General features: G+C 40.4%; 1 protein-coding gene across 1 annotated transcript in view; it reads left to right on the forward strand.

Moving 5' to 3' along the window:
- Window positions 1-24,767, forward strand: part of GLRA3 (glycine receptor alpha 3) — an 89,715-nt gene extending 64,948 nt beyond the window's left edge. Inside the window, exons 5-9 of the mRNA XM_048509008.1 lie at window positions 282-364; window positions 9,272-9,409; window positions 10,504-10,718; window positions 15,068-15,214; window positions 22,619-24,767. Coding sequence (XP_048364965.1) covers window positions 282-364; window positions 9,272-9,409; window positions 10,504-10,718; window positions 15,068-15,214; window positions 22,619-22,891 — 856 coding nt within the window. The 3' untranslated portion in view covers window positions 22,892-24,767. The remainder of the gene's footprint in view (window positions 1-281; window positions 365-9,271; window positions 9,410-10,503; window positions 10,719-15,067; window positions 15,215-22,618) is intronic.
- Window positions 24,768-25,559: the final 792 nt, after the last annotated feature.

The following is a 25,559-nucleotide window of genomic DNA, read 5'->3' on the forward strand; positions in this document are numbered from 1 at the left end:
GTGCAGTCACAGCATTTTTACTTAGAGCTGAGTGCCACTGAAATTCATGATGAGGTTTATTCCCAAGTAACTATTCACGGCACTGAAACTTTAAGTTTTTCTCCTTCTTACGCTATCATGTTAAGTAGCTTGCATGCATATCTATCCAGATGCCTATGTCTGTCTGAATGCTAAGATTTTGTTCTCATTAGTAAGTCTTTGTACATAAAACTAGTTTGGAATGTGAAGGAATGTGTGCTGTCCAAAATATGCTTTATAATGGCTACTTCATATTCTTTCAGATTGACTTTAATTCTTTCCTGTCCAATGGATCTCAAAAATTTTCCAATGGATGTCCAAACATGTATAATGCAGCTGGAAAGCTGTAAGTGTGAATACAATCTTCTTGTAACCATATTAGATATACCTGTGATATCTTAAAGACTACTGATTTATTGTACTGGGTGCTTCCATAGGAAATATTCAGCCACATTATGTTCCATGTTGATATGACAGACCGACAGATATATACACACAGTATAAATAATAACAGAAAACACTATTGATTTCCAAATTGAGGAGAAATTTATTTGCTAAATTCTGGCACTGAATATACATCTGTTGATTGTGAAGATGTCAGTTTCTCCCCCTAGAACAGGGGTAGGGAACCTGCGGCTCAAGAGCCGCATGTGGCTCTTCTGCCCTTGCACTGCGGCTCCATGAGCTGAGCCACTGGCCCCATGCTTGCCCGCCCTGCAGGCAGCAGGGCGGGCGCACCAGTTGGCTGGGCCGCGCCGTGGGCTTCCCCTCTCGCCTGCCTCGTTGGAGCAGGGTGGGCGCTTTCCCAGCAGCCAGCGAGGCCGAGCCGCTGACCCCATCCTTGCCCGCCCTGCAGGCAGCAGGGCGGATGCATCCATGCGCTTCTCAGAATGAGCGGAGTAAAAGGTAAAAAACCCCAATATATACAGTGTTATCTTTATTTTAAATGTCAAAAATTATTTGCCGCTCCAAGTGCTTTCTTTTCCCATGGAAAACAGGTCCAAATGGCTCTTTGAGTGTTAAAGGTTCCCTACCCCTGCCCTAGAATGAGACTCATAAGGATAAGAAGCTCAAATCACTAATGTCTCCTTTCTCTGCCTATAGGCTCAAATGGATTATAGCTGTAGAATCTATAATGTCCTGTGGATAACGCATGTACAAGATTGTCAAATACTAGATGTGTATGTAAAGTGCCATCAAGTTGCAACAGACTTGTGGCAACCCTGTAGAGTTTTCAAGATTAAAGAGGTGCTTTTCCATTGCCTTCCTCTGCATAGCAACCCTGGTATTCCTTAGTGGTCTCCTATCCAAGTACTAACCAGGGTCGACCATGTTTAGTTTCTGACATCTGATACCATGTTCATTTTAAGAATCAGTGATGATCCCTTTCCAAGTTGAAAGGAAATAAGTGAATTGTAATGTAAAATACTACTTGTTTGAACACTTGTCACAGTGGTGCTGAGGTCACATTTAACTCATCTGTGTTACAGACTTAGTTTGAGGAATTTTGCTCTTCAAAAAGACTTATGTACTTCAAACTCTCCAGGAGGCATGCTGTTGGGATGTCTTGTGGGGTTGCAATAAAATAAATGCAGTCAACATGATGATAGTTCTTAACCACAGCAGGATGCTTAGTGATCTGCTTAGATTTAATCAGCAAAGCAAAGCTGCTTCAGAACCTGTCCTTAAATAGTAACTGTAAAAAAATGAGAGCAGAAATCAAAGAAGTTGCTTGGAGAACTATAGGGCAAATATCTAATCCAATTGAGATTTAAGTGATAATTACTTACTGTGCAAAACAGTACAGATCCTCCCACTGTGTCCAAGACACTTTATGTCCATAATAAAATCAAATTAGGACAATGGTAAGCAGTTTATTTCAAACAATAAAACCCAATCCAGACCATGGAGGCAGCTGGGAACAGGGCTGCTGCACCCTCCAGCCTCCAGAGGGCCTAGGGAGGAAAAAACAGCAAAACCCCTGCCCACCTCCTGAAAGCCCTCCATTGTGGCCAAAGGACCTATGCCAAGGGTGGTGTAAGTCCAAGGCTGGGGCTGTGGCACAAAACCCTGGGTGGGAGTCAACTAACAACAGCTCCACCCCCAGGAATGCCCCAGTGCACCCCCCCCCCACACACACACACACACACTGGTGTCCTTTCTGGATGCTCGCACAGCTCTGCCATGGTTGGGACTTCCAGCTTTTTGGCAGCATGGCTGAATGGTGGCTGCCTGTCTTCATACCTGGCCTTCTGCTGGCGCATTTGCCCCTTGCACCAGCGATATGGATGCTGGCGCAAGGCTGCACCAGTTCCATAGATAGGTCCGCTACTCTTCTGGATTGGGCTCCCTGGGAAATGAATGTTATACCAAGGGAAAATAGAATGGAAATTATAGAGAAATAGCATTAGAGGAAGTCTTTAAAAGTCTGCCACCATTCTTCCCCTTCTACACATAATCATTATTTAGAACTACTGTGGTATAGTGGTTAGAGCACTGGCCTAAGATCTGGGAAACCCGAGTTCAAACCCACATTCTTGCTGGTGACCTTGAGATAGTCACTCTCTCAACCTAATCTAGAATTGTTGTGATGATTCTATGAGGAAGAAAGGGGTTGATCAAACAGCATCCACTAACATTCTTCACCCCACCCAGCACCCAATTTGATTTTTCCCCTCCAGCAAAGTCTGTAACATTTTTTTTACCTAGTATTGTTAACATGAGTTATTTATCACAGTACGTTGTCTAAGCATTCTTGAGGTGGAAAAAGGGGGATCAGGGGCTATCTCAGTCTGCATTTGTCCTGGGAACCTGCGGAAAAATTAGAAGAATGCTACTGGCCACAGAAATCAAGTTGCTTCTATTGCACAGGAATAGAAAAGGAAGGAATTGTTAGGGATATTCCAGGAAGTATGAGCAGTATGAGCAGTATAAGCTAGATGCTGCTCAAGAAAGCTACTGGGGAGAAAGCAGTTTCCTCTTCCATTTCTTATCCATTACATGTTGCATATTTATTTTGAGGGGTTTGTTTTGGGATCACTGTCTTCTGATGTTTTTCCAAAATGCTGTGCCTCATATCTGTTGGGCTGTGAATGTCAACTGTCTAAGGCTGAAATTGCGTTACTGATAGCACAGCATTTTGGAAAAATACCTGAAGACAGTGATCCCAAAACAAACTGTGGGCAAGACCGAAATATGCTGCTGAGGAAATGAATTCCATGAAACAGGAGTACACTGGGATACCTGTCCTATTTACATGAAAGATTTGCTGAATGTCACAACCTCCATGATGGACTTCAGGACATTGATTGTTGCCAAACATTCGAATGAGACCAGGTGGCAATTTTAATTCCTGTTAAACAATTTTGTATTTTTCTTCTGCATGTGTGGAAGGTTGCACTCTTGTTTTAAATTTCAGCATTAGATACTTGGCATTCACAGCCCAACAGATATGAGACACAGCATTTTGGAAAAATATATTTACATGTATTGACATACATACTTTGTATCCTGAGAGTAGTGGGGGGGTGGTTTGGGGGATTTTTGCTTGGGTTTGATGCCGATCAAAGATGTGAGCAAAACGTTAGGAGCAAAAGCTTCCAGACCTCAGCCACACACCCTGGAAAACTCACAAGAGGCATTCCTGACCTGTAAGACTGGGATTGATTTGTCCCACATTGAATAAAACACGAGGCCAGATTACAGCAAGTAAAAGGCTACCATCCAATGGGACAGCTGGAAGGAGAAGCTTTTATTGCTTTTTTGTCATCTGTTGCTGACCTACATACCTGCTCTAGAATATCACAGGATTAGCTCGTCACCTTTGAGACCAAAGCAGGACTTTTGGGGGGTTCTTCTCTGATTGGTTTTTGGGGAAGGCTTTTTTCACCTGCTTCATGATGTTCAGGCTGGACAGTTATTAATAGCTTAACTAGACCTGGTCAGTAACTGTTTAGGCCAGTGATGGCGAACTTATGGCACGGATGCCAGAGGTGGCACTCAGAGCCCTCTCTGTGGGCACACGCACACAGAGTTCGTCATGTGGGGGGTGGAATATCACTCCCCCCCACACACAAACATCTAGGCTGGACTAGGTCACTGAGCATGATGTGCACACACCACGGTGAGCAGGGAGGACTCGGCTGGCAGGCCTGGGGCCTGTGCTCCAGGCTGCTGCCCAAGGGGGGGGCGCAGAGGACGCAGAGATGCTAGAGAGGCACAGAGCGGTGTGTGAAGGACTTGCTGGAGGCTACAGCAGGCTGGCCCCTGCTCGAGTGGGTGGAGCGGGGGAATAGGGAGCCAACCGTTTTTTTCTAAACCAAAACCTCATCATTCAGGTTAAATTGCCGGGTTGGCACTTTGCGATAAATAAGTGGGGTTTGGGTTGCAATTTGGGCACTCGGTCTCAAAAAGGTTCACCATCACTGGTTTAGGCCATAACTAGTTTGGAAGGGATAGGACAGGTTGCTTTTTGATAGGCAGGGAGCAGCGGTGAGCACCCTGAGTCTTCGAGTGTGATGGAGGGCATATTCTTTATACACCATCATTTGCTTCATGGCAAGATGGGGCATGTGAAGGAGCATCTTTGGTACTCAACATCTTTTCAAGGCTAAAAGTGGCTTCACATCTTCAGGGAAGGGGCCAGCTCATGGTTTCAGGGAAGGGGGCTGGGGTTGGACACCTCTTCATACAGTGCATGTGGCCAATGACAAACAAGGCCAGAATAGCTTTGCCAAAACAAAAGGCAGCCATGGCTAGGCTGTCTAAAGCAGCCTGCCCTCAGTTAAATACTATCATAGTTAATTGATGACCTAGATCCGCTGTTTTAAATAAACTAGTTAAACCTATGCTGTGGTCTCACACCTTTATTAGGTACTGGGTCAACAGCCAGTTGATTCCAGCCATGAAAGCCTCTGACAACAAATTGAAGTTACTTGTATAAAATTATTTAACTATTTCTAATTAAACATTTACATTCATTTCCAAATTTATTTCTTTTTTAATTAAAAGGCCCCATCTTTTTATGATAGTTGAGAAAACTCTGCTAGGCAGGAGTAATTTGTCTATTCTGTTTTTCAAGATGCCTGAAAGATGGAGGTAAAACAGCAAAAGGTCCTTAGTGGCCCCATCTCCTGGGTGAAGTGTGAACAGAGGGGGCAGGGTGACAATGGAGTGACACAATGGCAACCCCAGCCCTATAGTATACTGCCTCAGGATACCAGCTTGCCTGATTGCAGAGTCAGCCCTGATCTGATCACTTGTTCTATACACTGCGTTGGCCAGTGTAGCATCTCATAGAATCAAGTGACGACAGTCCCGTTGACAGTGCCCTGTGGTATTTCAGAGGTTTCTAAATGGATGTCATCATGATTTATGTGATCTGTACCTTCCTAATAAACAAGTATTGATTCAGCCCTATTTTTCCTGTAAGGATTTTAATACCATAATTCATAAGTGCAATAGATCTAGGAGAGTCCACAGTTTGTGCACTGTATAGTTTATAAACGTGCACACATATTTATTCTGCATAATTTCTAATTTTTTTAAAAAAAATCCATGAAAAAAATGCAAAGGTCAGAACAGAGATCATTTTCTTCTTGATTTTTGCTATTTTTATTAAACTTTTACCCTACAGCAGAGAGTTCAGTGAGTTAAAAATAATCTGAGACAAAAATGCTGGCAGGAAAAACTCATGTGCCGAGGTCCTACAGAAGAAGAGCCAGATGACTTATTAAATAATACACATGCATTAGAGCGATTGAGTTAACAGACTGTACTGGCTTAAATATTTAAAACAGCAAAAATGTCATTTGTTCCTACCAATCATTTCTAGTGTGAACTGAAACAAGAGGGGAGGATGTTAAATACTGACCACCAATGTTGCTTTCTCTCTTGGGCTTCCAATTTATTTATGGGAGTGATCAAACAGAGGGAAAATGAGGAGAAGGTTAGTAAAGGCTTTTTCCAGTGCCGCAGTTCTGATCAAATTCAGCAGTTTCCGTCACAGATGGTTTAATAGAAAAACAAAAATAGTAGAAGCATAGCTCATATATTTCCCTCATCACAGATTGGTCTGCCCAAACTGTCAGGCAATTTGTACATTATTGATTAAGGGTTCCTAGAATTGTCCCATTCCTCACTTAGTGCCAGTTGCATGATTCATGCTTGGTTTACATCCTGGAATTTGCTTCTGAAAAAATCCTATTGCATGTACTGTTGTAATGCTACTACAAGGATAGACTTTTAGATAGTATGTAGCGGTTGGTAAAGAAAACCTATGTAACTATTGGCATGAGACTAGCCATGGAAATCTGCTGACAGTACACAAATGAGGTGGTAAATTGTCAACCTTGTAATTTACATCTACCTCACACTGTATGTGTCTATTTTCTTGGAGATTTCCATACATAGCAATGTAGAGGAAGGAAAGATTTGGATAAAAGGAAATCTACTATATTCACAACTGCCATGATTTTTTCCACATTTAAATGAACTGCATTGTAGGAAGAGTTAGAGGCTATGGGAGATAATTATAATTAAAGCACATATTCAATGAATGAATCTCATTTAGAAAAATCTGTTTTGACACAGCAGTTGTTTCTTGTCAATTCAATGAATTATACTCTGGAGATTTTTCTCCTGGCTATAATCTACATGCTTCAAATGATAAATTTGTTTTACACACAGCTGGTTTTCATCTGAATGCACACACGGTGTGATACAACATATACATTGGAGGGTCACTCTCTGTAGGGAAAATTGATGAATTTATAATAAGGTGGCATATAATTTGATACTGCACACTGAGGAATATAGCTGTAAAATTATATACAGGCTGAATCTATTTTGTCAAGAGCTAAGGCTGGATACCAGATTTCTGTTTAAAAAATGAGACCAACTAACACACAAATCCAGACTAAAAACATGAACTGCTTCATGATAACTCTTTGGCACTGCAGCCACAAAGGTGGTTTATAGAGATCCTGTTCTGTTACTGACTAGAGATTTGGTTAAAGCCAAACCAGTCTTAATTTTAAAACAATATTTAACTAAAGATTATGTTAATAAATAAACATGGGGAAAATAATTATATTTCGGAAAGTCTATACAAACGACATGGTATTGCTAAAAGCTTTTCATGCATTAGAATTGTGTGTTCTTAATTACATTACTATGGTGGATTCCCCACGGAGAAATTAAGCAGGATACACCCCAGTTTCAAAAAGACACAGCACCTTTTTATTGTGGTTTCTCCCTCCCTACTTCAGCGTGCGTCTAATGAGGACCTCAAAGTCTCTCGCGGTTTCAAGCAATGCAACACTCCCCAGGAATGCGCAATCTGCTCAGTGGATCTTTTTTCCTCGTAGGCAGAATTTCCCTGCCTCTGTGTTTGAGCAGCTTTCTTCTGATTGGCTATTGTGTTGGAGCGGGAACAATGCTCCGCCCTCAGCTTTTTTAGCGTGCAGCTTCATAGATGCACAGTTTCATCATTCTGAAGCAGTCGTTGCTATGCACATGTGCGTGTTTGCTGTTCCCCTCTGTGCAGAAGCGTTTCTTTGTAGCCACAGCAAGCACTCAACAAAAAAAGGCTTTGCACGCTTTGCGCACAGCCCACTGCACTCTGATTGGTTGGAAGGCCCCATGTCACTCCCTAGGGAAAAATAAGCTGCTCTGTCCCCTGAATCTTCCCACTGAACTGGCTTCGGTGCATGTTTTTCAAAAAGCTGCACTTCCATGCAGGATTCTGAAAAACGCGTGATAAGGGGGAGAGAGCGCCAGAACCGGGATGAAGCCGTGTTCAGCACTCAAGCAATGGGGAGTCCTTTTACAAACCGTGACTTTTACCATGAGTATCACGGGATAATTTCCCCGTGGGGAATTGACCAATTGCTGACTTAATTTGAGGCAGGATTCAGTCCTAGACAACATTGCTTTGCACGCCTAAGCACTAGGATTGCCTGCTGCTCCTCCAAGCAGTGGTAGGAGGAATATTTTTAAAGGCTGGTACTGCACATGGCATGACAGTATATTTGGGGGAGAACCAGAAGTGATGTCAGATAGCTGAAGGAATCCTTCCCACATGATCTGAGCCCCATTGATTTATTATTATTATTATTTGTTACTTTCATTTATAGTTTGCCTTTCTCAGTGGGACACAAGGCAGATTATAAATATGATAAAAACTTTGAGACTATCAGTAAATGGTTGATAATATATGATAATGTTGCTTAAGCAGTAAGCAGATAACCAGATACGATAATAACATTTGAATCTATCGCCAGCTAGACTGAGATTGTACAATGGGGAAGGAAGAAAGAAACAGAATGCATGCAAACTTCTCTAACGCAATAAGACAATCAATGTAGAAAAGACTTTCTGTCTACTATAAGCTCCTCTTGAGCCAAACCATTACAATGCAGATTTGCCCCTTCTTCCCCTTTTCCTACAGCTTTTTGTTGGATGACATCATCCAAAGAAAGAAAGGATTTGCAGTTCATTTGCTAGAAGTAACAATATACCTTTGCTTTAGTAACTCCCCTGTGTCATTTTCGTGAGATCTCGATGACTTTGTACTTGAGGATGATGCATTAATCTTCAGCATACTGAAAAAAATTGGCCCAATAAAAGGACATCCTACATAGATAAAGTTTCTTTTGCTCTTAGTCCTGCTGTTATACATAGACTGTGTTGCATGACTGTATCTAAGATAACACTCTACGCTTTATAAGCTTGCATTTCCACCTTGTTGTGCTACCTCTCAATTGCAATTGTATTAGAAAAGTTTAATACTATGTAGAGCTAAACCAATGCAGCTAGTTCCACCATGTTATCTGGAAGCTATGCTGATTTTTTCCCGATTCAGTCATGCTTTGTTTCAGTCCCATGCACACAAGTATGCACATCATTACCATGTTCTACCTACTAATGATGGTTGTTAATGGAAGAGTACTACCAGTCCATCAGCTCAGGCTGCATCCTGCTTTTTAACATCAGAACAATCTCATAGATTGTGGCCGTGGTACGATATTTGTGACATCTAAAAACTTAATTACCAGTTAATTGGTGAAAAAAGATCCATAATTCAGATAAAGCTATCAGGAAGCCTATATAAATTACATGGAATGCATAGACAATATGTAGTATATGCACAGAATAAACTTTTGAACCTTTCTATGCTAATGTTTTACTTACTTTTGCTGTGCAATTGGTCCTGGAATTACACATGTGTTGTATGCCTTGCTTTGCTTCCTAGTTGGATACACAATGAATGATCTCATCTTTGAGTGGCAAGAAAAAGGTGCTGTGCAGGTAGCTGATGGACTCACTTTGCCTCAGTTTCTGCTGAAAGAAGAGAAAGATTTATGTTATTGCACCAAGCATTACAACACAGGTAGGAGACTGATCCAGTTCACTAACTGTAACAGTTCGCAAGGACAGTGGTTGTTTATTGCAATGTTAATCCTACAAACACTTCAGTAATGTTTAGCCTTACAGCTGTCATAGCCCAAGAGCAGTGGTGCTACACATGTGCAGTTGCCAATTAGCCACAAATGGCAGCTCAGGAAGTGATTTCCTAAACTGAGAGGAAGAACATCTCTTCCTCAGTGTCTTGAAGTAGGAACATGTCTTCACTTACTCTCACATTCCGCATTGGAACCTAGAAAAAACAATAAGGAAAGCTTTGAAGGTTTGTTTTTATCGATAATCATAGAAGTTAAGGAAAATGAAGGAGCCGAAAAAATCAAAACATAAAAGGATGATGAAAGTGAGGCTGGATAAGTTGCATCCTTGAAGCCAGATAATTTCATGGGAAACTGAAACCAGTGAATTCAGATTGAAGCATGGATATCAACCTAGGCCTCAAGTCCTGCGTTCAGTTGCTGAACTATACTAAAAACTCTGCATCCCTATGCCGCTATTTCAGCTATTCAGACTCTAAAAGGGAAACATTTTTCACATGCAAATAAGTAAGAAAACAGAAATTTTAGCCAAAGTGCTGTTCAGTGTGCTGATTCTGGGAAATAACTGGTTTCCAAATCCTTTGTCAGTATGGTGACCATTTTTCCATATAGCTTACCATTTATTCTGTTTCTTGAAACACACAAGGATATTATGCATGTGTTGCTACTGGCTGGATAGGAAAACAGAATAGTCGCAGCTGTCCATGTACCACTGTTGATCAGCCTGTAGAGCAAACCATGTGCCAAACCGTTTCTTGATTAAATGAAGTTATCAGAGCACAAAGAGGAGAAATCTTGAGTCCAAAGAAAGGTCCTATGAATCAGAGGTGTTTACATCTTTTTTTCAATAAGCGGAGTTCAATGGAACACATGGAGCCATGACTATGTGGCAGTTCTATTTTGAATTGTTATAAATGCAATATAAACTGAATAAATGTTGGAAATGGTTTTTGAAATTACTGTCATTTGATCAGGTGCTGCTGATGAAAAGCATAAGTTAACCATTTTTCTCTGTTCTATTTAGGCAAGTTTACATGTATCGAAGTCCGCTTCCACCTTGAACGGCAGATGGGTTATTATCTAATTCAAATGTACATACCTAGTCTGTTGATCGTCATACTGTCCTGGGTGTCCTTTTGGATCAATATGGATGCAGCTCCAGCCAGAGTGGCTTTAGGTATAACAACTGTGCTTACTATGACAACGCAGAGTTCAGGATCACGGGCATCACTCCCAAAGGTAGGAAAACTGTTAAACGTCCTTTGTTTTGACTGTCATCATTTATGTCAAATTATATTTGTATTAGCTTAATTAATAATCTGTTGTATTCACAGTCTTTGACCATATTTTCCATAAACATATGGTTACTAGAGTTCAATATAACAGAAAATGTCAAAGAGAAGGGATTGTCAACTAGTGAACTACATGAATTTGATATGCCAATAAAAGGCGTTTGAATTTAACTACATGAATTACATGGGTTATCAACTTCAAGACGGTGCATAGAGTTTTCCCAGAATTACAACTGATTTTCCAACTAATGAGATTAGTTCCCCTGGAGGGAATGGCCTCTTTATGTAATCATACCACTGCTGAGCTCTCTTCTTCCTCAGTCTCCACCCTTTGGGGTGAATTCACAATATCACTAAGGTGCCTTTTAACTGACAGGGATTGTCCCTATTTGGTGAAAGACTCATCTTTCAGAAACCTTGTTAGATCTATCCCATGAGTTGGAGTTTGCTGGCAAGACCAAAACCAGTAGATATTTATTATAACTTTATCTATCTTTGTATAGAAATTACATGTTTTAATTCTTAAACTTAATGATAGGCTAAAAATTGCAAGAAGCTATAATAAAAATGTCATTTACTTACATTGTTTTAGACTGAGTATGGCAGCTTAACTATTTGTAGAGCAATCCTGTGCTAAATTACTCCCATTTAAGATCATTAAAATCAATGGACTTAGACTGGAGTAATTATGTGCAAAAGGTTCCCTTGGAAAATATCAAGATATTTGGGGGGGGGGGGGATGCTGAAGTGAATACAGTTTGGTGAGGGTGTGATTTCACTTTCTAGTGACACTCTGGACTGTCTCCCCAGTCTTTACGGCCTTTGTTATAGAGCAGTGATGGCGAACCTTTTCGAGACCAAGTGCCCAAATTGCAACCCAAAATCCACTTATTTACCGCAAAGTGCCAATGCGGCAATTTAATCTAAATAACCCCCTCAAGCAGGGGTCAGCCTGCTGTAGCCTCCAGCAAGTCCCACATGTGCTGCTCAGCGCCTCTCTAGCATCTCTGCTGCCTCTGCCCCCCCTTCCCCCCGGCAGCAGCCACCTGGAGAACCAGGCCTGCCAGCCGAGTCCTCCCTGCTCGCTGAGGTACACAGATGTGGGGGGGGGGCAATTTCCTTCCCACATGACAAATTCTGTGCGCGCGTGCCCACAGAGAGGGCTCTGAGTGCCACCGCTGGCACCCATACCATAGGTTCGCCACCACTGCTATAGAGCTATTAGACATTCCCAGACTCTGGCCCCTTCCGCACACACAGAATAATGCACATTCAATCCACTTTCACCACTGTTTGCAAGTGGATTTTGCTATTCCGCACAGTAAAATCCAGCTGCAAAGTGCATTGAAAGTGGATTGAAAGTGCATTATTCTGCATGTGCGGGAGGGGCCTATGATTATATGAAGGCCATTTTTTTTTCCTTCTGTTTCCAAACCACTTAAAGGTAGAGAATTCGGGCAAAAGAATGGTAATTTCCTACTCTAGGGTGAATTCCTTATGGGCCCCTACAGTGGTTTCCCACAGGCATATATGAAGTTGGTGGAGCATGAGGGCCATTCGCACACTGAGGTGCGAGCAGCCCCAGAGTGTCTGCTGCCCACAGAGGCGCCTTCATTTTCTTACCTTCTCTCCCTGCAGAGCTTCACAGGGACAGGGAGGCATGCCCACACTGTGCTCCAACCTCCAGAGGTCAAAGGGCAGCATGGGTGTGCCTCCCTGTCCCTGTGGAGCTCCGCAGAGAGAGAAGGTAAGTGTGGGGGAAATGCAGGCACCGAAAAGCGGCGCCTCCAACCCAGTGCCGTTTGCATGGTGCTGGCTGGGAAATGTTGTTTCCCAAAAGCCTCATTGAGTGAGGTAGGAAACAGTGTTTCCACCCCGATAGGGGAGGAGCATGGTGCTGCCTCGATGCAGAGGTGGCAGCTGTGCGAACAGCGCCCCTGGAACTGTGTTTTTACCATTCCAGGGGCACTGTTTTTGGCCCGTGAGGACTCCGCCTAAATGTGTAAATGGAAAGCCTATAGGATTACACAGTAATTATCTCATAATACTTTTGCCCAAAAGTATTCCTATGGCTCTTGGTGTATTCATATAATCATAATCATGTCATACAGGTGAATAGTATTTTTCTTTCATTTGTGCTCAAACATTTTAATGTATTTATTTTTATTTTATTCAATTTCTAGACTACCCCTTCCCTGAATGAATGTATAGTTTCCAACTATGAATGTATAGTTTCCAAAATTAGATCAATACAATAATAACATCCAAAAATGGTTAAAACTATTGAACTATTCATACTATTCATACAAAAAAACTATTGAAACTATACATTCATACAAACCAAGATGGCAAATTAACCCTATCATTGAGTTTCCCTAGATCTTAAAAGAGGACAAATTAAACAAAGCAATTTATCAAGATAAATAGGGATGAAAAGGTAGCAGAATGGGGGAGGGGTGAAGCCCAATAAAGTAACTGTTGCTGCCTCAACCATATGCCTGGTGGAATAGCTCTGTTTTACAGGCCCTGTGGACGTATCTTTGACAGTTACACCACACAGATTTGTCCATAAAGATCTTACTATTCCCTACAGGCTTCAAAGTGATGGCAGACATAAAACTCAAAACATCACTTGAAGGTGATATCGGTTATATGATTTATTACTCAAAGGTCAAATCATGTTTTCTTTTACTTTGAAGAAACCCTGACTTCAGCAGAACAGTAAACTAGTATTTCTGAGAATAGAAAGTGGTCTTAAGTGTTGTACTCTGCAAAAATGTTTTACTGCTGATAAAGAATAGTCATGGAGACTGAACAGAAAAGGGAACTAAATTAGCCACATAGCACAATATCTACTGTAAAATGATGGGATGGGTGGAGGTCACGTAACAAGTGCATGCAGGAAAAAATGTGTATGCTTATGTGTATGCATACAAGACTGCCAAAGGTCCCAAATGCTATAAAATGTACACCATACAGTGATTAAAGCCTGGGGTTTTTTTAATCAAAGGGTTTGTGGTGTTGGGGAGAGATAGTTAAATGAACTGAATTAACACAATCTCTTTTAGTTATGAAAAAACAAACTTTCACAGGTAGTTTATCATCCAGACCATGTAAATTTAACTTCCTTTTGGGTTAATACCAGTAAGCATTTACAAGGTGTCACAGACTGTCCCGCCATACTTTTGTAGAATACTTATGCAGCAGTTAGAGCACTGAATTGATTAAAAGTAACAAAGGAGCTAATAAACTGGATATAGATGAGATGAGATAAACCTGGTTGCCTTACTAGCTGCAGAGAGTTCTAGACTGTTCTAGAAGAAAAGCCTAAGAAAAACATTCTGCACAGACAAGGAGAAACCCCTTTAGATAGAAAGCATTTCCACTAAAGTCCTGTCTAAGTCCTTTATGCCTCCTACAGAATCACCTTTCTTCTTTTTTGTACATTAGATATTGCTATATTCCAACACAGTCAATCATGTACAGTGAGCCAAATGCACATACAAGTGTTTGGGCATAAGTTTATCCATTTGATTACGTTTTTCAGAGCTTTCCCATTTGGAAGAGCCTATGTATGAATTCTTTGACTTTCATAAGGTGTAGAAGAAGAGTTTAGATTTATATGTCACCTTTCTCTCCTGTAAGGAATCTCAAAGCAGCTTACAAACTCCTTTCCTTCCTCTCCCCACAACAGACACCTCGTGAGGTAAGTGGGGCTGATAGAGTTCCCCAAAACTGTGACTACCCAAGGTCATCCAGCAGGTTTAATGTGTAGGAGCAGGGAAACAAATCCAGTTGCCCAGATAAGAGTCTGCTGTTCATGCAGAACAGTGAGGAATCAAACCTGGTTCTCCACCGCTCTTAACCACTACACCACGCTGGCTCTCAGATATTCAGCTGAATGAACTTACATTAGAACAGTACCAGTGCATATAATACTGCTCTCTTGTGTATGATTACAGAAAAAGTTATTTTTATATGTATATGTTGCTTTTCTCCCTCATGGGAGAGATGTTGGTGTAGACACCATGGTATGTGATGTCGTACTGGCACAATTACTAATATGAACAATCCTGAGGATTTATACATAATGACACAGCAAGTCTATAGAGCTTCTGGTTTAAAGAGTTTTCATAAAATGATGCGTTTATGAGGGAATAAAAAAATGCCCTCTGTTATATAGTTAGCTTTCACTATGACTTCAGGAAGTACATTTCTCATTCCTTGGTGTTATAAAATACTAAAAACTTCCCATCTGTGTTTCTAATACCTGCAATATTCTACTTGGTGCTTTAGGTATCATATGTCAAGGCTATTGACATCTGGATGGCCGTATGCCTGCTTTTTGTATTCTCGGCCCTTCTGGAATATGCAGCTGTAAATTTTGTGTCAAGACAGCATAAGGAACTTTTGAGATTTCACCGAAAGAGGAAGAAGAACAAGGTAAATATGACAAGTGCAGGTTAGAGAAATACAGGCAGTGCGAGCAGAGGTTGTCTTTTTCCTAATAATAGCATTCTGTTTAAAAAGTGGCTGTGCAAATAACACAATAACAGGATGACATTTTCTCTTTGGCCGAAGGTCAAAGGGCAGAAGTATGTTTTAAATAGACTAAAGAAATGTTAAATGGTATTCCCATAGGTATCAAGGATATATATTGAGAATCTTAAAGGTTTCAAGCCACCAGGTAACTTTTCAATAGAACACCAGTATTGAGACAAAATAACAGCAAACGGTATTCCCATTATGTTGTGGATATTACAGGTTTGTATTCACCAGGTAACTTTGTCCACAGAACACCATTTGGCAGATCTGCCCTGGACTGTACCAAAATCAATTACGTATGATCAAGAATATGAGAATTGGCTGCAATTTTCATATCATGTATTCGTAGTTTTGAAGACACGTTATTGAAAACAAAAAGGGGGGGAAACAGAAGCATGGCATTGGAAGGGAAAGCTATGTTTATTTGTGTCGTTTACAAGCTGAAATAGTGGCTACCTGCAATACAAGCAGAGGAAAAATCCCGGGGAACAACTCAACTAATGGTGGGCAGCACAGTGAATCTCTGGAGCAACATAAAATAGTGGGAACAAGCTGTGGAAATACCGAAAGCGAGAGCTTTCAACTTGGGAGGGGAAAATAAGATGTTTCTTTCTTTCTGCACAGCAAGCATGTTTCTTTCTTTCTGCACAGCAAGCAAGAAATGTCTTCAACCCATCAGGGGGAAAAGATTGCTAGTTTAGCATTTCAAAATGAGTCAGATCGAGCAGAAACAAAACATCCTGAGAACTTCTTGGGGAACACACTGTGTGAACCTTCTCCCCCAAATGCTACTTTACATATTCTCAAGATGTTTTATTTGTGCTGTGCAGAAAAGACATAGATTATATGCAGATAACTTGTGTTTTCTTGCAATAGTGGCTTCAAGGCACTGTTTCAGGTCAGGAAACTGGTTCCCCTGCACTGAGATTCTGATCTGAACAATCTCTTCATGTCATCTCCCAGCAGTTGGTATTCAACCAGAAAATATACTGGAGATATGATTTTCTCTCTTCCATTAGCTCATCATGGCATTGGTTTTAAATTTGTATTAAAAGATTAGATGATTGCTTAGTGATCATTTGAGTAGATGTAAATGAGGTTTTTTTCTGATTTGTTAAAATTTGATCTCAACTTCCCTGTCTATGACTAAAAGTATATTAATCTAATCTGTCACTCGTAAACATTGTACTTGCCTGCACTGTGGCCCCCATACATTTAGACAGCTTGCAAATGTTTTGTGCTATGCATATAATGAAATGTTAGTCGGATAGGACAGTTTGGAATTTTGTGCACTATTCAACAACAGGTATTATTTATTGCATAAATGTACAGTATCCAGTAAATACAGGCTGCAACTCCCCTAAATTCTCCAGTAGCCACTCATAAAACTGGCAGTTTAATACAGTTTAATGGTTTCTTAAGAAATGTAATAACAAAACCTTCTGTTCTTCATGGAGTAAATCATCTGGTATGGCTTTTGTACTATGCTGTACATATTCTTGTGGGGATTACCATGGTGAGAGTTAACAAGAATCTACTGGCAAATCAAATCGTGTTGATTTCAAACACAAATATGTATGTGTTGTTAAAATATTTATGCCCCATATTTTCCTTGTGGCTCAAGGTAGCTTAAAATTTCAGGATTAAAACATATGTTAACACAATAAAACTTTATTACCCCACCACTGCCCAAGGAAATATCTCTGGCAAAAAGTGTTAGAAAATAAAATGGCCTTACAGTGAGTCCTGAAAACTTCTAAAGACAGTGCCCTCACAGGAAGCTACCTTTTGAAAATAGCAACAGAAACACTGCAGTTGGCACAAGGGGACACATGGGGAAAACAATCCCATGGATACGTGTCGGGTTGCAATATGTGTACAGTTGGCTGAGTAACAAGTTGGTAGGCTCAGCCTTACGTTACCTAGAACCCTCATATGTAGCTTTAGCAGATTGTCTCCCATGGCAAGCAATCTCGCATCCCCAGCTCCCAGATCTTTCCTTCGGTGGGAGCAAAGTCACTTTCATTGGTAATTAGAAAATGGTGTCACAATTTCAAAGCCATTGAGATTCAAGGAATCCCTAGAGCCGTGGTGGCCATGCTGGCAGGGGCTGATGGGAATTGTAGTCCATAACATCTGGAGTGCCAAAGGTTCGCCACCACTGCCCTAGAGCATTGCACTATTACTTCTGGATACAACCAAAAATGACAGTGAAACATCATGTGATGTCATGTGATGTCTCATCCCACATGAAGGTCTGATACTATCAGCCTCTTGTTGCCTCACAAACAAGTTTACATAATTTATTAGCCAACAAAAATGCCTCGTTGCTAGCATGGAAAATAGCCTGGGGCAGCTAGGAGTTCTTCACAGCTCCTGGTACTGCAGCCTGTCTGCCACGTTGTTGCCCCAGCAGCGCCCCACAGCTTTGGCTTTGCTACATGAATTTCAGAAAACACCAAAGTTGAGGTTCTTTTGAAATGACCCTTTGTTGGTCTGGTGCAGGGGTAGGGAACCTGCGGCTCTCCAGATGTTCAGGAACTACAATTCCCATCAGCCCCTACCAGCATGGCCAATTGGCCATGCTGACAGAGGCTGATGGGAATTGTAGTTCCTGAACATCTGAGAGCCGCGAGGGTTCCTACCCCTGGTCTGGTGGTTTCCACTGCCATGAAAACCCCTTTGGCAGCAGAACTGGGTAATTTTTCCCACCTCGCTGCTCTGGCCCACCCCTCCAATGGACAGGCGCTGAGAATCAGTGCCCTCCCCCCTTTGCAGTGGAAAAAACACAGAGGGAGAAAGTTTTTTAGACAGAAAAGCGGCAGGTGCAGCGAACAGGAGGGTGGCGATTTTCTCACTCAAGCAAGGATTTTAGACAGGGAGGACTGAAGGCGCTGATGATCAGTGCCTGTTTTGTGTTCAGATTCATTTAAAACTAAAATAGTGAAATTTAGTGGGAGAATGGGGAGAGATTCAGCCAATCAGAACGCAGGAAATGGAGGTTGTCCCCGCATGCGTGGAAGACATTGCGGAAGAGCTCACGGTGCAAATGGTGAAGTACCAAGCTCATGCAGAAATATTTGGGGCATAACATACCGGCCCTGCCTCGAATCCCAGGAAGAACTGGGTAGCAGTGGAGAGTCAAAAGTGGGGCAAATAGCACCATGGCAGGTACACTCCCAGATGTACCACGGGGCATTTTGACAGTGAAAAATTAGCCTCGTGTCAATGAATTGTGGTATAATGAAGGTCATGAAGTGGTGAGGAAACAACCAATTTTCTTCTAATTTAATTTCTTACTCTTCTCAAGGCAGTTTTTCATCACAGGTAATGATGTGGTTAGCTATTTGCAGGTCTGAAATAGTACATTAAATAATTAAAAAAATAACAACATGTGAAACAAATTGGGGAAGGAAGAGAAAATTAATTCAGCTGTGGCATAAATGTTAAATATCAAATTGCAGATGCCAAATACAGGTAATAAGTATTAAATATTGTAAGCTGTCTAGTATTGGTAGTTATCAACTACTGAATCCTAATTAGCAATGAATATAAATTACTGGAGATCAAAAACAATTACTTTGGGGAGTAAATATGAACAGTCGCAATTATTCAGTGAATATTCTGCTGAAGCTTTACCTCGTACCGGAGCATTCCAAGGCTCATTTAAGAAATTCAGTTCATTTCAGCTATGTTGTCAGGTGCTCAACAGTCAAAACTGATCCATGCTGGCTTGTTACAGCCTTTGGTGAGAGCATGCTTAGATAACATGCTCCATGATTTGCTGCCTACTTCTCATTGTTCCCACAAAAAGCAGGAAAGTAAAGAGGAATCTGTAAGGTAAAAGTAAATGCTAGAAAGACACATATGGGCAGTATCAGAAAAGTGAGGAGCAGAGGAAGTTTACCATTGTCTTCCCCTGCCGAGTCTTCCTTGGTACTAACCCTGTTTAGCATTTGATATATGATGAAACCAGGCCATACACTGTTGCCTTCCCTTCAAAACGTTCACTTACCCAATCTAATTAAAAGCAACATGATCAAAGAAAGAAAGTATGTGGAGAGGAGTAGTCTCCCTCCTGCACCATTTTCATGATCTGAATTGGAAGAGCAATATTTTATTTTGTTTATTATATTTACAGGCCTCTCCTCTCTCTACTTGTGATTTCTGGGGCCCTTTCTGCACAAATTCCCTAAAGTGTTTCTAAAACATTTTCAATCTCTCCCCTCGCATTACAATGTATGCTTGCACTCACCCCCTCAAAATTATTCCTGGCCATGATTATGTGATTTTCTCTCTCTTTTTTAGTTCTGTGTTGAATTGATGCTTCAATGCTGCATTCTATACTCCTTGTATACTTGATGCTTTGAAGATTGACCTCCCCCCTCAAATAAAAGAACAAACAGAGAAATACTGCAAATAAATAGACAAGGGGGACTGAGTGAGCTCAGAAAATGGCACAGAGGAGGAAATTCAGGGAAGCCCAGAAGCGTAGTCTGTTGTAGTCTATTGATCACATAGCAATTGAAAATGTTTTCAAAATGTTTCAGCCAGAGAATCATTTTAAAAAGGGGATTCATTTAAAATGTTTTAAGACTGGAAATAAAATGTTTGGGGATAAAAACAATGTGTAATTCCATGGAGGAAATATTTTATTTCCTGCCTCAAAACGTTTGTGTGGAAAGGGCCCTGTTCTTTCATTCTCAAATTAGTATCTGAAACATCATTGGTCATGATTAACTGCAACAAATATATTATTTCACAGGTAAAAGTAATTCACAGTAAAAGTAATTAATTCACAATTGATTCATTTTCCTGGTATTTTCACTTTTCATTTTGTTTGAATGTCTAGGGGCAGTAAGTGCTGCAGCAAAGTCAATTTTTTTTTGTTGAACAGAACCTGCCAAATGCTGTATTGAGTCCATCCATTTTGAATGAATTGAACTAGCTCCACCTGCAGGTTTCAGAAGCAATTATCTGCAGCTGAGGCATTGAATAACAACACAACTTGAGGCCAAAGGGAAAAAGACAGATAAAGTTTTTTTAATAAAACAAAACAAAACATGGCTGTCACTTGTAATATTGTTGGAACAGGACACATTTACATAAGAAACCAGTTTTACTTTTTAAAACTGCACTTTCATGCGTTAAATATCAGACTTTATCACACACAGGTTCATTGAAAGAAAATAAACATTATGCCACATGGGAAAAAATTTTCATATGAGTTTATCTGTCAACGTAAAGTGAGATTTGGCCTTTAACATATTCTATTGAACTATTGGGGAGAGAAGAATCATAGCCAGTACAAGCAAAATAAAAATACCAATATAATTGTCATTCATGTAATTCATGTAATATTTCAGAGTGCACAGATAGACTACCTGAATGAGGAATATTGTGCAATTAAAGCACCTTGAACAGCAGTTACTAAGCCTGCAGTTGGAAGATGCTGCTTCTGAAAAACCTCACTGGGAGCAAAGGTTTGGCGAAGCAGCGTCCTGTCGGCATTGTCGCCAAGGCTTGCTCGATGCAGCAGCGTGCAGCTGTGTTAACTCTTCCTCTCCCCAGGGACGCTTTGTTTTAAAGCGGCTATCTCCTGGGAAGCCTTCTTTAACGCCCGTGCAGAAAGGGCCTTTGTTTCTCCGAGCTGTTGGAAATCCTATGGACTCCCACCAAGTGGCTGATGCGTTGGAGAAAAAAAGGTGCTACCAGGAGACTATCTTCTGACAATTACCTCCCATTCAGAAAACGTCTGCCATAAAAGACTATTGACATTATGTTGTCATAGGGCCAGTCTCCCATCAGGCATTACTTCAGGCCAAACATATATAGAGAACCAGTGGGGTGTAATAGTTAAGAGCATAGTATTATAAACTGGAGAACCGGGTTTGATTCCTCACTCTTCCACATGCAGCCTATTGGGTGACCTTGGGCTAGTCACAGTTCTCTTAGAATTCTCTCAGCCTCACCTACCTCACAAGGTGCCTGTTACAGGGGAGGAAGAGAAAGTGATTGTACATCGCTTTGAGACTCCTTTCTGTAGAAATAAGTGAGGTATAAAACCCACTCTTCTTCTCCTTTGTATTTATATATCTTCTTTTTTTCCAAGGAACTCAAGGCAGCATCCATTTGATTTCTTAGAAGTCTCCTGTCCAGGAACTGGTAGGGTTGCCAACCTCCAGAAGATAGCTGGAGATTGCAAATGATCTCCAGGCAACAAAGATCAGTTCACCTGGAGAAAATTGTCACTTTGGAAGGTGGAGTCTGTAGCTTTATACCCCACTGAAGTCCCTCCCCTAACCAACCCCCACCCTGCTCAGGCTCCATCCTCAAAATCTCCAAGAACTGCCCAATCAGGAGCTGGCAACTCTGGGCACTAGCTGGGCCTAGGCCTGCTTAGCTTCTGGAAGACTGCTGTATCATAGCCATTTGACTCCTTAATAGCAGACAGACAACACTTTGCAATACCTTTTCCAAGCAAAAACCTTCTCCAAACAATACCAAGCCCACATTTTAAAACTGGGGTGGAGCAGAATTTCACAGCATTCTATTTAAAGCCTCTTTGAAGGAAGAGAATATTTAATCACCTCTCTCCAGTATATGAAAAGTCATCTTTCATTCAAACATTTCTCTTGGCTATTTCAGTACAACGTTCCCCATAATTCACCAGGCTTTCAGACTTTTTCGTTTACAGCACATGGCTTCTTGCAAGATTTGACTGTCTGAGAGAGCAGAAAAGGATTCCCTTTGTGATTGTGGCTATTTTTGGCTATTGCAAACAACAACCATGGACTTGAGCTTAAAAAAAATCTAGTAAGCCATCAAGTATATGATCAGCTATCATTTCATATCCCTCCTATCAGACCAGTTACTGCTTATCTGGATAAGTTCACAGCTCTCAATAATGAAGGAAAAAACAGTGATGATGTAGTGTTCAATCACTGCAACAGTTAAAATATACTTCCTCTCAATGTATTGTGCAGTTCCAATATCCATGTATGAATGTACCTTAAACTGTACAATACAAGGCTCCTTGTGTAGATGGCAGTCATAAAGCAGGAATAAATATTATAATACCTCAGCTAATCAGATGCTGATGACAACTTTAGAGCTGAAAAATTGTGACCAAAATGGAAGTACCAGTAAATGGATTAAGCAACAATCCAGTTTTGTTACTGAAATTACTAAATTTACAACAGCAAGTTATAATTTATTCAAAAATCATGCATAGAAGCCATTTTAATTCATTTGGCATGAAGGTTCTGACTTTTCATTTCTCCCCCCCCCCCCTTCCTCCAGGATGATGACATAAGAGAGAATCGGTTCAGCTTCACAGGCTATGGAATGGGGCCACCATGTATACAAGCAAAAGATGGTGTGGCTCCCAAGGGACCAAATAATCCTGTTCAAGTTGTACCAAAAAGCCCTGAAGAAATGAGGAAGGTATTTGTTGATCGGGCCAAGAAGATTGACACCATCTCCAGAGCCTGCTTTCCACTAGCCTTTCTGATATTCAACATTTTTTACTGGATTATCTACAAAATCATTAGGCATGAAGACATTCACCAGTAATTAAGTTAAGTACTAGAGATTTCCAGTACTTAACCATTTTGATTTTTATTACAATGGTACAAATACTGATTGGCTCGTAAAGGGCATGGAGAAAAAAAGAATCTTATTTGACTTGCTATGCAAAGTCACAATGGAATAGAAGAATGACAGTCAATGAACATACGGTATCTGGTACAACAAAGTTTTTACTTCATACTAAAAGTAACCAGTTTTTTCAAAACAAAAAAACAAACCCCTTGTCTAAAACTATACTGCCAATGTATTTATACATTCTGTTATGTGATAGTATAATGCCTCTTTGAAGTTCCTTACTGAAATTTTTAATTCAATTGTATTTCTTAAATTGATCAAAAGGGAGTCCCAAATGTCTTCAGATAAGTGCCATACCAACAGAGATGCTATTACAATTTTAAATCTCCTTAAAACTTGCCTTGGGCCTTGATTCCGGAAATGTAACCTTTGGTGGTTTCCCTTTTAAGAGCACTGCCGATGGTTTTTATAACAAACACAGGAATATTTCAGATTTATAATTTCATATGAAATCCTTCACAAAGAGGCAATAGCTGCAATTCACAAACCAACTGTATTGTATTGTCGAAGGCTTTCACGGCCGGAATCACTGGGGGGTTGCGTGGTTTCTGGGCGGTATGGTCGTGTTCTGGTAGCATTTTCTCCTGATGTTTCACCTTCATCTGTGGCTGGCCTCTTCAGAGGATCTCTATTGTGTTTGTAATACTACTTTGGTGGTTCTCTGGACTGAGCCGTATGTTGATGGTTGGCCATGTGTGTTATGACACAGATAAGTATACTTTGGCCAAGTGTTAGTATTTCTAAGAGTATTCAAGGTAGGTAAGTGTCTTATCACATCATATAATACAAGTAGCAGCAGAAATGAGCCTTCTGCTGACTTAATGAAACACTGGACAGATGCTTGGCACTAAACCAAAATGATAGGATTTGGGGCTAGACAGTCACTTAGGTGTTTCCTTCAAAGCTCAGATGGGGTGCAAAAGTAGAATGTACCCCAGAGAAGGTTAAGTATGTTTTTAAAATGATTTAAATTATGGAATATTATGAATGAACTACTACTTGCTGAATGTTCATGCTTATTGGGAAGCATACCTCCTTCACATCAATAAGATCCACAGGTTAAGTTATTTAAGGCCAGTCTGTAAGTCCCATTAATTTTACCCAGCTCAGTGGACCTCAGCCAAAAGAGGACATTAGAAAATAATGCTAAATGAAATAAAATATTTTGTATGAAAACAAATTCAGTATTCTTCAGTAAACTATGCATCATGTTACAGAACATTATGATTATGGAAACTCATTCTGTAAATTGTGCCATCTATTATTTCTTCTTTCAAAATTACTTTTTTGAATTATCGTAAGAATAGAACACTTCGTATGTAGTAGTTTTTGTAGTAGTTTTTGAAATCTACTCACAGATATGGGGAGGTTTCTTTTTAAATCCTTTTTTTCTTTTTTTAATTCTTAAGTTAAAAAAACAGAAGTAGAATTAAGTCCAATCATGATCCCACCAAATTAATTCTTTTAAATACTATACTAAGCTGTTAAATCCTTGCAAACAACTAGATTTAGAAGTCTGATTATGACTACATTGTTAATTTCAGTGTGACTGGATCAAATGTCAAGATTTTGTTATATTTTAAATTTTAGGAAATCACTTACTGACAGCCTGTTCACAAATACCACTGAAATGAATAGCTGTAATAGAAACAGCATTGGTCACTCTAATTCATCAAACTTTCCAGTGGACTGTGTTTATAGTGTATGGGTGTGTAACCTCTGCTTGTGAGTTCTGTGGGGCAGAACTTGGAAGAAGTTGCAAAGAACTAAATTTAAAACAAAATGGTTTACTTCTCTTAACAAATAACACCTTTAAAACATTAACATTTAACATTTACACTTTATAGTCCTGTTAAGTTGCAATTCAAGTCCTTATATTTACAGTCTACTGATAATGCCAATTCTTCTTTGCTGGTGGTTGGCTTTTGAAGACTTCAGAGGCTTGGTGAACAGGATTCAAGATGATGAAGGCCCCCAAAAGAGCTCCCATCAACTATATACACAGAAAGCCCTGAAACAATAAATTCTAACATTTACAATACAGTAAAAATAAACAACTCCCTTCCCACTAGTTTCCAACAACTTTGCAGTTACCTTAAACAAGGTGTTAAGAGCATATAAAGAAATAAATCAAGGTCCAAGCCTGGTAGCCTTGCTTCTTCCAAGTTTAGAGTTTTTGCAGTCTCCTGCTGCTTTGAGTCTCCACCCCTTTCTGGGTCAACCCATTCTGAACATAGACGGTACAGGTGCTCAGAAAATTTTCCTTCAGAAAAGCATAAGACATCTAAGACTTAAATATCATTCTCCACTGACTGGCTGTTCACATACATCTTTCTCTGGGATAAAAGCCCTGCCATTTAACAGGAAAAAAGACACTATTTACCCTATCACACTGAAGTGAATACATTCCTGCTTTGTGCATGCTGAATTATTCAACTACAGATGCTAAGGACTGCTAGCCCTGTATTGGCAAACACCAGGAAATTTAGAGAAACTGTCTGGGATATGTGGTATCACATCTGTTGTGATACTCTAGGAATTTCTGTAATTTCTATGGTAAACACTAGGAATAACTACA

This window comes from Sphaerodactylus townsendi, linkage group LG10 (genome assembly GCF_021028975.2).
Source record: "Sphaerodactylus townsendi isolate TG3544 linkage group LG10, MPM_Stown_v2.3, whole genome shotgun sequence".
In the NCBI taxonomy this organism is placed as follows: Eukaryota; Metazoa; Chordata; class Lepidosauria; order Squamata; family Sphaerodactylidae; genus Sphaerodactylus; species Sphaerodactylus townsendi.